Raw genomic sequence first — 15,446 nt, forward strand, 5'->3', positions numbered from 1 at the left:
CATTTTACTAATTTTAGATGGGCATTATAGTCACACGAGAAATATTGAATTATTGGACTTAGCCCGTAAAAATGGAGTTGTTATTCTCTCCTTGCCTCCACACTCTACACACAAATTGCAGCCATTGGACAAAACTTTCATGGGTCCACTTWAGGTATACYAWAGTGACGAAGTAAGGCGTTTTACACGCGATCAAGGACGGAAGGTAACTCTATATGATTTGGTTGGACTGTTCACAAAAGCTTATTTGCGCGTTCAAACTGGGCAAATAGCTATCAGTGGATTCAGAAGTACTGGAATTTTTCCGTTGGACAAACAGATTTTTTCGGAAGCTGATTTCATARCATGCGAAATGGAAAATGAGCAAACTGATTGCATTTCAGTCCAGRATATAGATAAGGATAGAGCTATACCTGAATCTAGAGGTTCACTGCCTGCAGTCGAAGATTCCGTGGCCAGTACAAGCACTGGATTATCACCACGTATCTTTCCATCATCAGGTTCTGCCAATGTTGCAAATGCTGGTGAGAATTCTTTATCTATATTTTTTTCTATAAGCATTTTTCCACAAGTGATGTTACTTTGAATGCAGCTAAAAAACATATAACACCTTGGGAGATTTCTCCTCCGCCAAAAATACGAAGAACCGTAAGCAATAGAGGTATCAAATCTAAGCCGACGGTTTTGACCACATCTCCGTATAAAGCAGAGCTGCAACAAAGTTCGATTAAAGTAGACAAACGTAAGTCTAAGACATTGAAGTCAGTCGAAAAGAAGAAAACATGTGCTCGCAAAAAACAACGGCGTGAGTCTACTACTGACTCTTATCAAAGCGTATATTTAGATGAATCCGATGGAAAGGAAGAGTTCCCTGACGCTCCTCCCTCAAAAAAAAGTTTGTGCAATTTCTGTAATGGGCGCTGGGAAGACGACGCAGAAGATCAAACATGGACCTCTTGTTTACAATGCGAAATAATCTGGGCTCACGATAACTGCATTCCGAAAAGAAGTGCCATATTTCTTTGCCACTCTTGCATCTAAGCTAAGAAATGCTTTTTCGCTCATTAACAAGYRTAATTTAACACAAAATTTTTTATACATTTTTTTAGAATGAATTTGGTTTYTTCGTTAGCCTAAAAGGCTTTTTTGACATAAATTCGGTGCCAAGGAGGCTATATTGTTAATTTTATTTAAATTTTTTAATAAAAAATTCACTATAACTAATCATTTGTTTTACTAGATAACTATCTTTTTGGTTKATATATAGCCGTAATATWGGTAGGGTAATATGGTATAGTATACCATATTMAACGAACCATGTATACCAAATTACCCGCACCTTTTTCGAAGTGCCAATTTTTGACTTTTTTTATATATTTGCTCATAAATAATTTTTTTTTTTACTGTAACGCAATTCTTGTTCCATATTCTTGTAGCCAATACTTCACTGATAATATACACAAAATTTGGAAAGCTTAAAGTGCGTATCTTGTGAGTTATGACCCAAAAAGGAATAGGTATACCATAATATCCGAAGTTACTCTAATAAAAATTAAAATCAGAATCCTCTGTAATTAAATAAATAATACTTTATTATATTACACCAAAAATATATTTTATAAGAGTATAATTTATGAAAAATATGTGGTATAAATATCACTGTTATACTTGTACGTTAGGCTAGTCTAGTCTGGTAGGCCAATGAGCCACGCATACGCCAGTTTTGATGCTTTGCGATACCAGACGGAGTTCTATTATTAGGTCCAAAAGGAGTAGTCATCTGTTAGATGCCTGTGCTTGATTCGAATTTTAACAGATTCTGTGGGCTCAATATCGATACCTCCGCCAGTATGTCATTCTTGGCAATCTCGTCCATTATTTCATAGCCTTCGATGCTTTGTGGCCCAGTTTCCACCACTTTCCACTGCTTTCCTGCTTTCCATGACGCACCTGGCAGTACGTAGTTGTTGAATCGCTGGTATAACTAGATAGAAATTATCTTCGAAAAGCCAGTTTATGAGTAGTGATGGACTTTAATATATCCAGAGCATGAACATAAACTAACCTAGACTTTTGAAAAAGAAACTGCGTTTCCGCAGTAGAGGCTTAGTTTATGTGTCATATATTTTTGGTTGTGCGATTATGTCCGGTTTTTTTGCCAAACAATTCCCATTTACGAGAAGTGTTAACTTTCATCTTTCAGTCGAAGAAATCGGCAGCTGAAGCCCATCGAGAACTCTAAAAAGTGTGCGGAAGTGCTAACCCAAGTGAAGCAACTTTAAAGACGAAGATTTCGATATTAATGACTGTGCGCGTGAAGTAGGCTAAAAAACTTCGAAGGTGGCGAATTGGAGACTTTGCACAATAAGGATCTATATGCAATGCAAAAAGAGCTTATTTAAGCTTTGTCAGTCACCCACCAAGTCATTTCAGAGCGACTACAAAGTGTCTATGCTGCATGAAAACGCTCGGGCTCACACTCCCAAACCCAACTTAAAACGCTTAAATAGGAAGTTCTGCGCCATCCGCTTTCATCTCCAGATATTGCTCCAATCGATTATTATTTCTTCCGTTCGATGGCACGATATCGAAAAATTACTTGGTTATAGGATGGCATCACAAGATAAAAAGTTTTATCATAATGGTATTCGAGGTTTGCCGGAATCATAGGAATAAATTGTGACTAATGATGGGCAATACTTCGAGTAATTCATTTTCTTACAATAAAATTAGTGATTATTTTGTAACATCAGAACGCAACGACAGAGATACTGACTCGAGACAATTTAGCCATGTTTGTCTGGTTGACGGCCTGTATATACCCGAACTTTGTAGGAACCGTCATTATGGGACAATTAAAGCGTAAACTAAACTCAAGCCCTTGCACCGAAAATACTTTCATTTGCCAAGTTATCGTCATGGAACGTGCTTGGTTCAAAGCAACGCTACAATCTCCCGAATATACTGTACAGTTCGGATAGCTATAGCATATATGTATGTAGGTACCATTCAAACTGAATGATCAAAATCTGGTTCTTGTATGAAAACTTTTTTTGTGGTCGGCATTCTGGCTTTGGCAGACGAAGTTTATATGTTTAGTTTTTGTTAAAAATTAACAATTACCAATGCTATGCTTCTCTTACTTTTTCTTTAAGTTAAATCTTTTACGGTCTAAAGTGACACACACATTTCATATTTGAAGTAATTTCTTATTTGTTTTTATTTTGATCAACATTCAGTTTCCATTAACTTATTTAAGTAGCAAATAATTAAAATTTAGTTAACACATAGAAACAACGTTGCAATGTTACAACAATAAAAGCTGACACAGCGCTCGTATGATCTATTTATACCCTTATGCAAATTGTTTAGACTGCAAAGGGATGTTGTGCGAAACCGGGACTACATACATGCATACATATACCATATACCATATGTACATAAATAGACAATTATTCAAAGTTGTCAGAGAGGTGTGAAAAAATCTGTCATTTGAAAAATATGTTTCGCACAAGGCAAGTGATATTTATGGGTTGTAGAATGAACTCGAGGCGAGTGACTCATAATTTGAATAGGTTTTGATATTTAAATGATTTCAGAAACGTTTTCCGAAGAATAATTAAAAAAAGCCAATTCTTATTTTTTTACAAAGTTTTCACTTACAATTGAACCTTTTATGAAATTTTCTAAAAAAAACTAAAAAAAAAACATTCAGTACTTCTTTACTTTATAATATCCTTTAAACTTAGGTGATACATTTCAACAAATCGGAGTTATGCTGAGGCCGAAATTTGAATCTGACGACGCTTGATTGTCTAGGTTTCTATTAAAGTTTGTTTACGGGTGTTCGATTCATCACCTATCTGCTAATGTATGAGGTCTGCTTTCTTGTCAAAAGATTTACAACAATATAGTTGTGCAGTTGAATTGAGAGTAGTAATGTTTCTGCAGGTGTCTTAAAGTGGTATAAACGCTAGTTTAATGATATTATACGCGTAATGTTATGCCGATCAATGAAATTTATACCAGTTGCTGACCTCCAATATGTAGTGCAACGAAAAAAGTGCTTGAAGCATTGTTAATGCTAGTATTAGTTGCTACAGATCAATAGATTAGTCAGTGTATTTAATTTATACCAGTGCTTTGTTCGATTCGTTGCCCTCCAAGATTTAACGAAACACAGTTCCTGAAAGATTTGTTAACGCTTATAGTGGTTTCACTTCTAACTTTTATGTATTACGTTAGTCACTTTAATTTATACCAGCCGTTTGTTCGAATCGCTGACCTGGATTTGACGAAAGGAAGGCGGCACTTAAGGAATTCGTTATTGCTGAGAGTATGGACTACAGAACCTCTGGTTGAAGTTTCGAAAATAAGTTTAATGAACTCTTTAACGGTTTTCTATAATATTACTAAATTTTTTCGAGCTTTCATCACACAAAACTCACTTAAGTGGATTTATAAATTTTTGAAATAGTTTGAAAGGTTTTGAAATATTTTTAATACCTAATTAAATTGTTTAACAAAATGTAAAACGTTCCCATATGTGATAGACAGGATTTAAAAAGTTATGAAAATTATTGCGAGCTTAATTTGTATTTGAAGAAATGTTGTTTGGAAATTATTTTTGAAAAAAATTTACTAAGCAGAGTTGCCACTTGACGTAAAATAATTTTTTTTTTAACCAATGAAATGAAGAAAGATTTTGAATTGGCGGTTGTTTATTCAAAATGTAAGACGTTGCCACATGTGATAGATAGGATTTAAAAGAATAAGACAATTATGCCGACATTTCAATTTAAAAAAATGCAATTTAGAAAGTGTTTTTTTTTTTTTTTGAAAAATTTGGTTCAACAGAGTTGCCACTGGACATAAAATAAAAATTTCTTTGAACCAATTTTATCAAAATTTTTTCGGAAAAGACTTTTATTAAAAAGTGTTGCCACCTGCTTTGCAATAAATAAACATGTTAACTAATGCAATTAGTTCAAGTAAGCAATATTTAAGATTAAATATAATTTAATAAGCTGTTGCTTATGTATATAGAATACTAAACAGTGTTGTCACCTGACTACAAATAAAACTTTCTTTCAACTAATGGAAATTGGCTAGCAAAATTTTTTCGAACAATTTTTAATAAGTAGTGTTGCCACCTGATTTGAAATAAAATGACATAAAAACTAAATTAGTTAGTTAGGAATTTCAGTAAAATATAAATAAACATTTTAAAATAATTTTTTTAAAAGCTGTTTAGAAAGTGTGTTTTTGAAAAAAGTTATTCATAAATATCTTATTATTTTCGTTTATGTATACTTAATGCTTGCGTTGCCATACTTTTGTACTATTTATATTCATATCAGTCTAGAAATACCTCATGCCGTTCAACAGAGTGATTTTCAAGAGATTTCATAAAACAAATAAAACAAAATGTTGACGCTGCCACCTGTTCGCAAATACCAACTAGTAGTAAATATAAAAATTACAAATATAAAATCAACTTTAAGTATATAAAAATAAACCCAAATGGAAATAGCACAGCGATCTTACTTTACTTATCATAGAAATTAAATTTTACGTATAAGCATTCGGCTAGTTAACGGTTAATGGTGTGTGGCTAAACGCTCGTTGAGTTCAAGTCAAAATTCATTGTGCCCGTATGTGATTTGCTTAAATAAACAACAAGTCTAAGAACTGCAAATAATTAGAAATATGTATACGTGTACACATACACACTTACCCATATGCTTGTTTCTCCCATTTTTCCCTCTTTAATTATTTTTCTATTTTATAATTTGCGCCATTTCCGGTGCACTCGAACGTAACGGTGTATATACGAAAAACAAAATGAGTACATACAATGGCGGCGGTTTAATTTGCCCATAAATACCATATTTTTATAGCAAAATCTTATATGTATGTATGCGTGCTTCTATGTCATACACCAGTCTTGCAAAGCTTTGTGTGTCAAAAGCACGAGGTAAGATTTTGTCGATCGCCTAACATCAATTCTATTTATCATACAAATATGTGTATATATATATATATGTCTGTACGTGTATATGCACATATGTATATATGTATGCATAAATTTATTTAAGTTAATGTCCAATGCTCGACTTAGCAACATGCCAAGTGGTCTGCAAATTACCAAACCGCAAAAACACACACACACACAAACTTGAGTTATTTCTATCTACAACTGCAGAAACGTTATCAAAACGAATGCCAAAAATTGAAAAAAATAACAAATAAACAAAAACAACCAGAAGGAAAAAGCAACAAAAAGCGCAGAACTATGTAAGAATTAGAGAGAACTCAAATTAGTGAGGCAACAACTGCCGGGTGCCCCGCCAAATGAAATGGAGCAAGTGACTGCTAAGCATGTGTGCCAAAAATTAAAAGCTACAATAACAAAAACAATCGTGTTATTGCACATATAACAGAAAAAAGTTGCGATTTTAAGAAAACAACAACTACAAGTGGGAAGCACGCCCCATTCCACACAAACACTAAGGCACCTATTTATTTACTTTGAGGCATGTGAGCGCTCTGGATTTGAAATTATGTACACGGGCATGTATAATAAATATATATGTATGTATGTATATGTATTTAAATTATTTTGTGGCATTTTCAGAAAATATTTGCGCTTCAATTATTTGCTCAGAGCCCAACAACTTCCAGAAAAATAACTTTTACACACGTATCTGTGCTTAAATGCAGTATGTTGATAGCTACTATGTGGGTGTGTGTATTTGTGCAAATATTTTTGTAAACATTTCTTGTAGTTGTTTTTTCTAAACTGCTTTAATTTGGCGAAAGCAGCTGTTATTTGTTTAGACAACTCTCAGCAGCCGCGAAAAAGAGATTTTGACACCTTTGCTTAGCACTTGTAATTATGTACACAAACATGCAAGCACATATACATATATAAACATAAATATACCAGCATATATAATATAGTCTCGTGATCATTAGGTTTGGTATTTATTGAAAACAACAACTAATAAACACGAATATCCAGGCAAATACACATGTAGGTAGATATACATATGTATATGTAGATAAAGGGTGTTTCGATATGGATGGGTATTAGCTAGCGATATATGTATTATCTAAATGTAATATAAGAAATTAAAACAAAAAACAAGAAAAAGCTACTATACCCTTCACAAATTAATTTCTTTAATAACTAGATGTTCAGTTTGTATGGCAACTATATGCTATAGTTAACCGATCTGAACAATTTCTTCGGAGATTACATTGTTGTGTTAGAAAATAATCTATACCAAATTTCGTGGATAAATCTTGTCAAATGTGAAAGTTTCCCTTACAAGAACTTCATTCCGATAGTTCAGTTTGTACGGCAGCTATATGCTATAGTTAACCGATCTGAACAATTTCTTTGGAGATTAAATTATTTCTACCAACAATAACTCATACCAAATTTCGTGAAGATATATCGTCAAATGTGAAAGTTTTCCATACAAGAATTTGATTCCGATCGTTCAGTTTGTACGGCAGCTATATGCTATAGTTAACCGATCTGAACAATTTCTTTGGAGATTAAATTATTTCTACTAACAATAACTCATACCAAATTTCGTGAAGATATATCGTCAAATGTGAAAGTTTTCCATACAAGAATTTGATTCCGATCGCTCAGTTTGTATGGCAGCTATATGCTAGAGTCAACCGATCTGAACAATTTCCTTGGAGATTACATTGTTGCATTAGAAAACAATTTATACCAAACTTCGTGAATATATCTCGTCAAATGTGAAAGTTTTCCATACAAGAACTTGATTCGATCAGTTTGTATGGCAGCTATATGTTATAGTGGTCCGATATCGGCAGTTCGGACAAATGAGCAGCTTCTTGAATAAAATATGACGTTTGCAGAATTTCAAAACGATATCTTGAAAACTGAGGGAATAGTTCACATATATACATACGAACGGACAGAGGGACGGACATGGCTAAATCGACTCCACTCCACATACTGATCATTTATATATATACTTTATAGGGTTTTCAGGGTATAATGAACCAATGTTCGCTTTTTGAAGCAAACCAATCAGACACCTCGTAGAAATACGAGTGCTGCTCAGCCAATGCATGTACCATCGATGAAAACATACGGTAATGGGAAGGGGTCAAGTCTGTTGACTCTGCCTGTTGGCCAAGTACCCTGGCAGGTGCATTGTCTTGTAACAAAATTACTTTTCCGTCTCTTCTGATCCATTCTTGTGGTTTTTCGATCAATACATGGATTAGTATTAGCAGGTTTACCAGGTTTTAGAAGCTCGTGATATGGCACACTCTTGAGATCCCACCGAACATAGAGCCGTTGCCTTCTTACCAAATCGATCTTTTTTTGCAGTTGATGTTGATGGTTGTCCTGGTTCCATTCCATTCTATTTCTCACATCAAAATCATAATCTCTGAACCGTTGAAACCATCTTTTGTAGGTTGCTTCTGATAGAGTATGATCACTATATGCCTCGTCAAGCTTTCGATGCGACTCTGCAGAATTTTTCTACAAAATCGTACGATTTTTTGAGAAACATTATGAGGTGTTTGCAATTACGCGAATTAGTCTCTAAGCTTTTGAGATATCGATCTGGAATGTTACAATGTTCTTATCTCTTCAGGACGCTGTTCATTTGTCAGAACCGCCGATATCGGACTGTCATGGCATATTGCTTCCATATACATACATATACTGAACGAACAAAATAAAAGTCTTGTACGGAAAACTTTTTTAACTTGGCATGGACTGATGTCGAAGGCAACGGTGCAATATGCAAAGAAACTGTTCAGATTGGCCAAATATAGCTTCTAGCTGTCATACCAGTCAAAATATTATCATTTGTATTTGTGAACGGTATTATAGCTTCCCTGCAACTGAAAGTTAAAGTTTTTTCTGGTTTTTGTTTTTATAATAACCATTTCTTTAAGACTCTGTGTCAACTGTCGCTAATGCAGAACCCTGTATGTACATATTAATGCACTTTACACTTTGCTCTTCGCACCTGTTCTTTAAAAATTTATTCATTCAGCTGTGGCATTTATATTTCTCTACTTGTTTTTTTTTTTTTTTTGAGTATTTTGACAAGTTGAAAATATCGTTGAAAATGAATCTTTTGTGCAACTCTTGACATTGACATTTAGACATGACTTTGCATCTACTCGTTGCATTTGTTGTATTATATGTATGTATATAGTAAGGTCAGAAATCGACACACATAAGCGGGTCTAACTACGCACCGCAGATAAATATTTTACTAAAACATGGATAGATTTTTGAAAAATAATTAGTTAAATATTTTTTTGAATTCCAACTATATTTCATCGACTATATTTTTTATAATTACATAGAGACATACCATATGTATGCAGATTAAAAGCTCATTCATCGTTTGCAAGGGCCATTCAATAGAACTAACACTTAGTAGCTGTGTTTTCTGATGTCAACTGCAGATAAATATATTAAGTCACACAATTTCGTTACCTTGCGCCATTTCTGCTCAAGTCAAAAAAAAAAAAGAAAAAGAAGCAACGAATAATAGGGCAGGTGGCGAAATTTGACAATAACTGAAATGAGCACAAGAAATAATTTGTCGATGGACTTTACTCCGAGAATCTGCCAAAGTACATATGTATATATGTATTTACATGTGTGTATCCGTCAGAGATAACATATCAACTTGTTCGTGTGAGTACTTAGTAACCAACTGAATATTTCTAATCTTCTTTAGAGCACTCAATAAAACGGATTTCTATCCGGTTTTAAAAATAATTTTTACAATGAATACACTTTCATCGTTTAGCCCATATAAAAGGTGATCCATTTCGAGTTTCCCTACTTTAGAAAAAAAAAAAAAAAAAAAAAAAAAAAAAAAAAAAAAAAAAAAAAAAAAAAAAAAACACACACAGAAACTTCAAATTTAGAGATTAATGTTTGTTATCGTCCGAAAGAACATTCTTATTTATTTATGTTCTGTAGATTATTTCTGTAAAATATTGGGCGTGACTAGGTCTCAGATGTTCCATTCGTTGAGTCTAATTTTCAATGACTTGTTCGAGCATTTCGACTGGTAACTGGTGAATGAGATGAGTGATGTTTTGCTCTAAGCCCTAAATCGAAGCGGTATTGTCTGTATAGAATTTAGATTTTACATATCATCACAAGAAAAGTCCAATCGATCGGCCTAAAACGCGAAATTATCTGCTCACCAAAGTGTTCTCTCAATAAATCGATTGATTGATGCGATGTGTGGGAAGTGACGGCGCCGTCTTGATGAAATCAAAAGCCACCGAGATCACGAGCTTCACTTTCAGCCCTCAAATTATCGGTTATGGCGGCGCAATAACGGTCACCATTGACGGTTACGTTCTTACCGGCTTAATTTTTAAGAAAATATGAACTGATGATTACACCGATGATTACGCCAGCCGTTGTTTTTTCTGTATGAAATGTCAATCTGTTCAGAATGCTCTTCGTTCCAAATGCGGCAATTTCGCTTGTTTTAAGCCAGAAATGGTATCATCACTGATTAAATTCTGCTCGTCAGATCTTCTTGGAACTTTTCAAGAGCGCCATTTTGTACGTCTATTCTATTTAAGATTTCGACGTAACATGCTCCAAATCGTTTCCTACGTCAGTCCTGCTTTTTTATCTTCCCTGCAATAATGAATGCAGGGTCTTAAGATTTTCATCTACCTGAAATAGCTTTGTACCTAAGTAAATAAACAGAATAGAAAATTCCTGTTTTCTGTTATTACTTCGGAATGATTTGAAAGAGTTTACTAATCGGTTTTAAAACTTACATCCTAACAAATTATAATACGCCATGACTATGATTGTGTCTCCTCTACTGCTGTTTGGAAAATCTTTCAATTATCTTTTAAATTTTTCCAGTAACACTTTAGTTTTTGTTAAAGGTTAGCTTTTTAAGGCCAAACGTAAGCCGAATACATCTATACATATATGTATATATAAGTGAATGCTCATAAAACCGTTATGCCAATTTTTGCCAATATCTTTTTTCACCGTATTTTGTATTAATAACTCAATGTCGAACAATGTTGCTTTGTTGTTGCTTGTGTTTACATTTGTACTATTTGCATTTTATTTAGTACATATGTTACGTATATATACTATACCTATGTATATATATGAAATCTATATGTATATAGGTGTGTATGTGTATACTTGTATGCCTGTATGATTGCTGCTGTCTTCTGTCATATTCTCTAACATTTTACTACTCACTCATAACGGCACACAATAGCGTCCGTCAGATGTGATGGCTTTATCGATTCATTATTGGTGTTATTGCAAAATGATAAAAGAATGATAGACAAATTAAGTTAATTGTTGGACAGCAAACTAATTGGCAGTGAGCGTGAAAACGATTCCAAGCGATATGAGGATGATGACGGAAGCATGGAAATATGTAATATAGGTGAAATATAATGAGGTTGGCAGGTAATGTCAAGCCCATCTCTCCTAAAATCCATAGACTGTTCACAACAGCTGCTAAACGTGGATGAAAGTCTTGCATGCGTATCTAAAACTTAGTTTTAAACTCAAGTTCCTGATAAAAAAAAAAAATTAAAAAAATCATGTACTGTTATACCCTTTTGATTGGATCAAAGTCATATCAGTTGCAATACTCCTGGAACTTATCTTTGGTGTTTGCAATTTAAACAGAAAACTCTTAGAAATATTTCCCGAGTCTACTCCAAAATGCAATGAACCACTTTTTCATATTCTGCAAGCAGATTTCTCAATCAACAACTAGTGAAGTTCCAAAAACTTTGTTCAGCGATGAATCGAACAAACTACTGGTATAAATGAAAGATATTGGCATAATCTTGTAGATACAGAATTCTAAGGCGTTTGTACGACTATACTAAGATCTCTACCGGACAAAAATTCTATTTTCAAGACAGTTTAAAGCAATTATTAAATAAGCCACTTTCTTATAGCGTTTTAAGAGTCCTGAGAGTTCCTTCTTCAATAAATGTGATTGTAAGAGAGCCTCTAGAACTAATTCAGTCTTTTAGAACCGTTTTTGATAATTTGCAAGCTATTTTTCAGTCAGTGGTTAGTTCTTCAATTCGACAAAATTCGACGGTATAAATGAAAGAGATTTGCATAATCTTTTAAGCACAGAATTAAAAGGAGTTTGTACCATTTTACTGAGATCTCTGAGAACTATAGACAGATTAAAGTAATTGTTAACTTAGTTAAATAAATATTCATTAATTAACTTGCACTCGCTCTTTCAATTGGTCATTTAATCAGAGCCTTACATGTATATTATAAATTTGGGTAAAAGACTAGCTGAGAAGTCTTTAAGAATTGTAAAAATTGAAAGTTAAATGAAATCTGTTGGAAAGAATAGATAAAATAACAAATATTAGAGGCAAAATAGTTTACGAGCGATCTGAACTCAGGAAGGGGAAGGAGGGCAGCGTGTTTGGATTCTTAAGGATTAAAACGGTTTATCTACATTTGTGGCGGAAGTAGTAGTACAAAAAAAAAAAAAGTTATGAGGCAAAGTCGTAGGTAATAAAAAGATTGAAACTTTTGTATTAACGTCTGTTTACATAACCTCAAAATTTATGTGATAAAATCAACTATCGAAGGTTTTGGGTTCTTTATCTTTATCTTTTGATTTAACTTTATCTTTATATTTATATTTATCTTAATCTTTATCCTTAAATATATCTTTATCATTACCTTTACCTTTATACTACACTGCTTTATAAATGTCCGCAATAATTTCCACTCACTCAATCACTCTCTACTTGTTGCTTTTTTCAGAGCGCTTAGTCGCGCCAAATTTTTTTTATCGCATGACATATTTTTTTCCTCGCATTACGAAACTGCTAGATGGTGACGATGACCTATTTGACATTTAACCTCTGTCGGCAATGTGCACAAATTACAGTAATCGGTAAGCGGCTTAGACAGGGTGCGACTCGCAGCACTTTTGCTCATTTCACAAATTGCAAGTAATAAGCAAGAAAAGCAAATGCGTGGTTGAGAGAAGGGAAAACAAGGAAAGCATAAGCAATTTCCTTTTGCGACACAGAGTGTCTGTCAACAAGCATTAGTACATACATATGTATGTCATGAAATATATCACTAATCCAGTATCAAGTCTGTCTATGACGGTTCTCATATATTATTATTTTTATATTCTATATATAAGCACATATGTATGTATGTATTTTTATATATTTTTCGATATCAAATTTCGTTTAACATTGTTGTAATTTCCTCTGTCTTTTGCAGAAACGCCTACGCGCCGCACCATTGTTAAATCTAGTGTTTGCCAATCGGAAATTGTCCTTTTACGATACCAGCCATACACCCGGCAGAGACGACGGCATGCGGTAAAATAATACATATGTATACACACACACATATATAAATATATATATATATGTATATACTAAAGCATTCCGAACCTTGTTTAATATCTAATGTATAGTATACGTTGGGTTTACAAAGCACAACAAATATCAGTTTCGTTTAATATCCGTACTAATTTATAAATATACAAAGCTTTAGCTAATACAAAAAAACTGTTTTAAAGCGCATAAAGCAACTAATTTTGCAGTTTCAAAAAATATGCTAAACTTTGTTAAAATCTTTTATATTATTGTATTATATTTTTGATTTTTTATTGCTTGCTTTCAAATTGTTTGGTGCCAGTGGTGCTGTGACGTCACGCTGAATGTCTACCGTTACCGATTTCTATCCCCAAACCCTTCTATATATAGAAGTATATATTTAAGTCTACATATTGGTTCCATACTTTTAGGTGATTATGGCATTTTTTTTTAGAACATTAGAAGGATTAAAATATTGACTCTGATGCTTTCCAAAAACGAGAAGGATTTCGACACAATTTTATGAAAAATAATATGATTTTTTTTTCTACAAATGTCACCTAGTAATATAAAGGAATTTATCATAGAAATGAACAAAGGAGATGAGTGTTGTCCATAGAAGATTTTTGCAAAGGCCTTGCCTTTGAATTTTAAGGCTCACGAAGTCATGTTGTTACCGAGTTAAACTTCATTCGAATTCCATGTGAATCGATATTTTAGTAATTGTGGTTAGATTCAGTTTAATTCTATTCCCAGCACTGTGGTAGGCTTTGAGTTCCCAAAGCGTGGCAACTCGATTGCTTACGATCGATCGATCTTGAAAGCAAAGCGCTCACTGGATCGTTTACGATCGATTTAAGCCCAAAAGTTCCTGGGAAGCCCAACTATCCAGTAGTAGAACACACGAGTAGACCCGTTCCAATGCTACCTTCCTTGACAGCTTATCAGCTTTACAGTTGTCGGCTATTCCGCTATGGCCTGGCATACATAATAATAATAGTCAGTCCCTACCAATGAGAGGACCTCCCTCCCTGCTACCAGAGAGGACAGTCACTTCTATGAAGGAGGCTGAACACCGGAGAAATAAATCTACAGTCGCCTTAATGGCAGCAAACTCGACTTGAAAATCACTGCAATAGTCAAAAAATCTGCACTGAAGTTGATAGAGGGATCCTTTCTCCCTAAACTTTCATCAATACGTAGAAAAATTCACCCCCCACCAATGGCTCTTTCCCACCCACAGCTCGCTTGCCGGTATATGTGCAGACAAAAACCCACCCAGTTTGGTTTAGAGACTGCATGATCCAAAAGAATTGATATAAAGTCAAAGCGTGTGGGATTTCCAAATGTTCAGACATGTGTTCATTTAGAAACCCAGATTCTCTCATTCTGATAGCAACTTTTACGCAAAATGGCATTAAGTGCCATGATGGGAGTGTATCTTAGTGCAACACATATGCTGATCAGCGCGGCTAGTTGAACGCTTTAGAGCTTCCTTGCAAGTGTGGTCTTTTCTAGGACCTTCCACCAAGCAAAGACTCCGTAGAACATAATGGGTTTGACTATGGTGTCGTAGAAGCAGATGACTAGTTTCGGTTAGAGACTCCACCTTTAACAAGACAATCAACGCTTTCTTTGCTCTCTCTTCTATATCAAGCTGCCATGAAAACTTCCTATCCAGGAATATATTTTAATATTTCATTATATCCGCAGGCTAGTTCTCATTCATCGCAGTCGTGCCTCCGGCATCTTGTATACCCGAAGTAAATGAAGCCTTCTTATTTTTATTTGGACTGATGGCGAGGCTACTTTCGGCTGCTCCATTAGATAATTGAGACACACTTTTGTCACTTCGTATACGGAACACAAAAACTTTCCTTTGACCATGAGTGCTACGTTGTCTACCAAGGATATCACCCGGCAGACATGATCCTCAAGCTTTTCCAGCAGGATGCCCTTAATTCATAGAAAGAACTCCTACTTGTGCGTGTGGTGCTCCTACTCACATTTCGCCGAGCATGTGCCCTACCCCG

At 34.3% G+C, this 15,446-nt stretch overlaps 1 protein-coding gene across 3 annotated transcripts in view; it reads left to right on the forward strand.

Annotated features, from left to right (window-relative positions):
- Positions 1 to 15,446, forward strand: part of LOC108968822 (glutaminase liver isoform, mitochondrial) — a 61,931-nt gene that overhangs the window by 20,786 nt on the left and 25,699 nt on the right. For all 3 annotated transcript variants that reach the window (XM_018933111.1, XM_018933113.1, XM_018933114.1), the window contains one exon: positions 13,313 to 13,413. In XM_018933111.1, the coding sequence (XP_018788656.1) occupies positions 13,313 to 13,413 (101 nt within the window). The remainder of the gene's footprint in view (positions 1 to 13,312; positions 13,414 to 15,446) is intronic.

The sequence above is a fragment of the Bactrocera latifrons genome, unplaced genomic scaffold (assembly GCF_001853355.1).
Source record: "Bactrocera latifrons isolate USDA-ARS-PBARC rearing strain unplaced genomic scaffold, ASM185335v1 scaffold_23, whole genome shotgun sequence".
NCBI classification, from domain to species: domain Eukaryota; kingdom Metazoa; phylum Arthropoda; class Insecta; order Diptera; family Tephritidae; genus Bactrocera; species Bactrocera latifrons.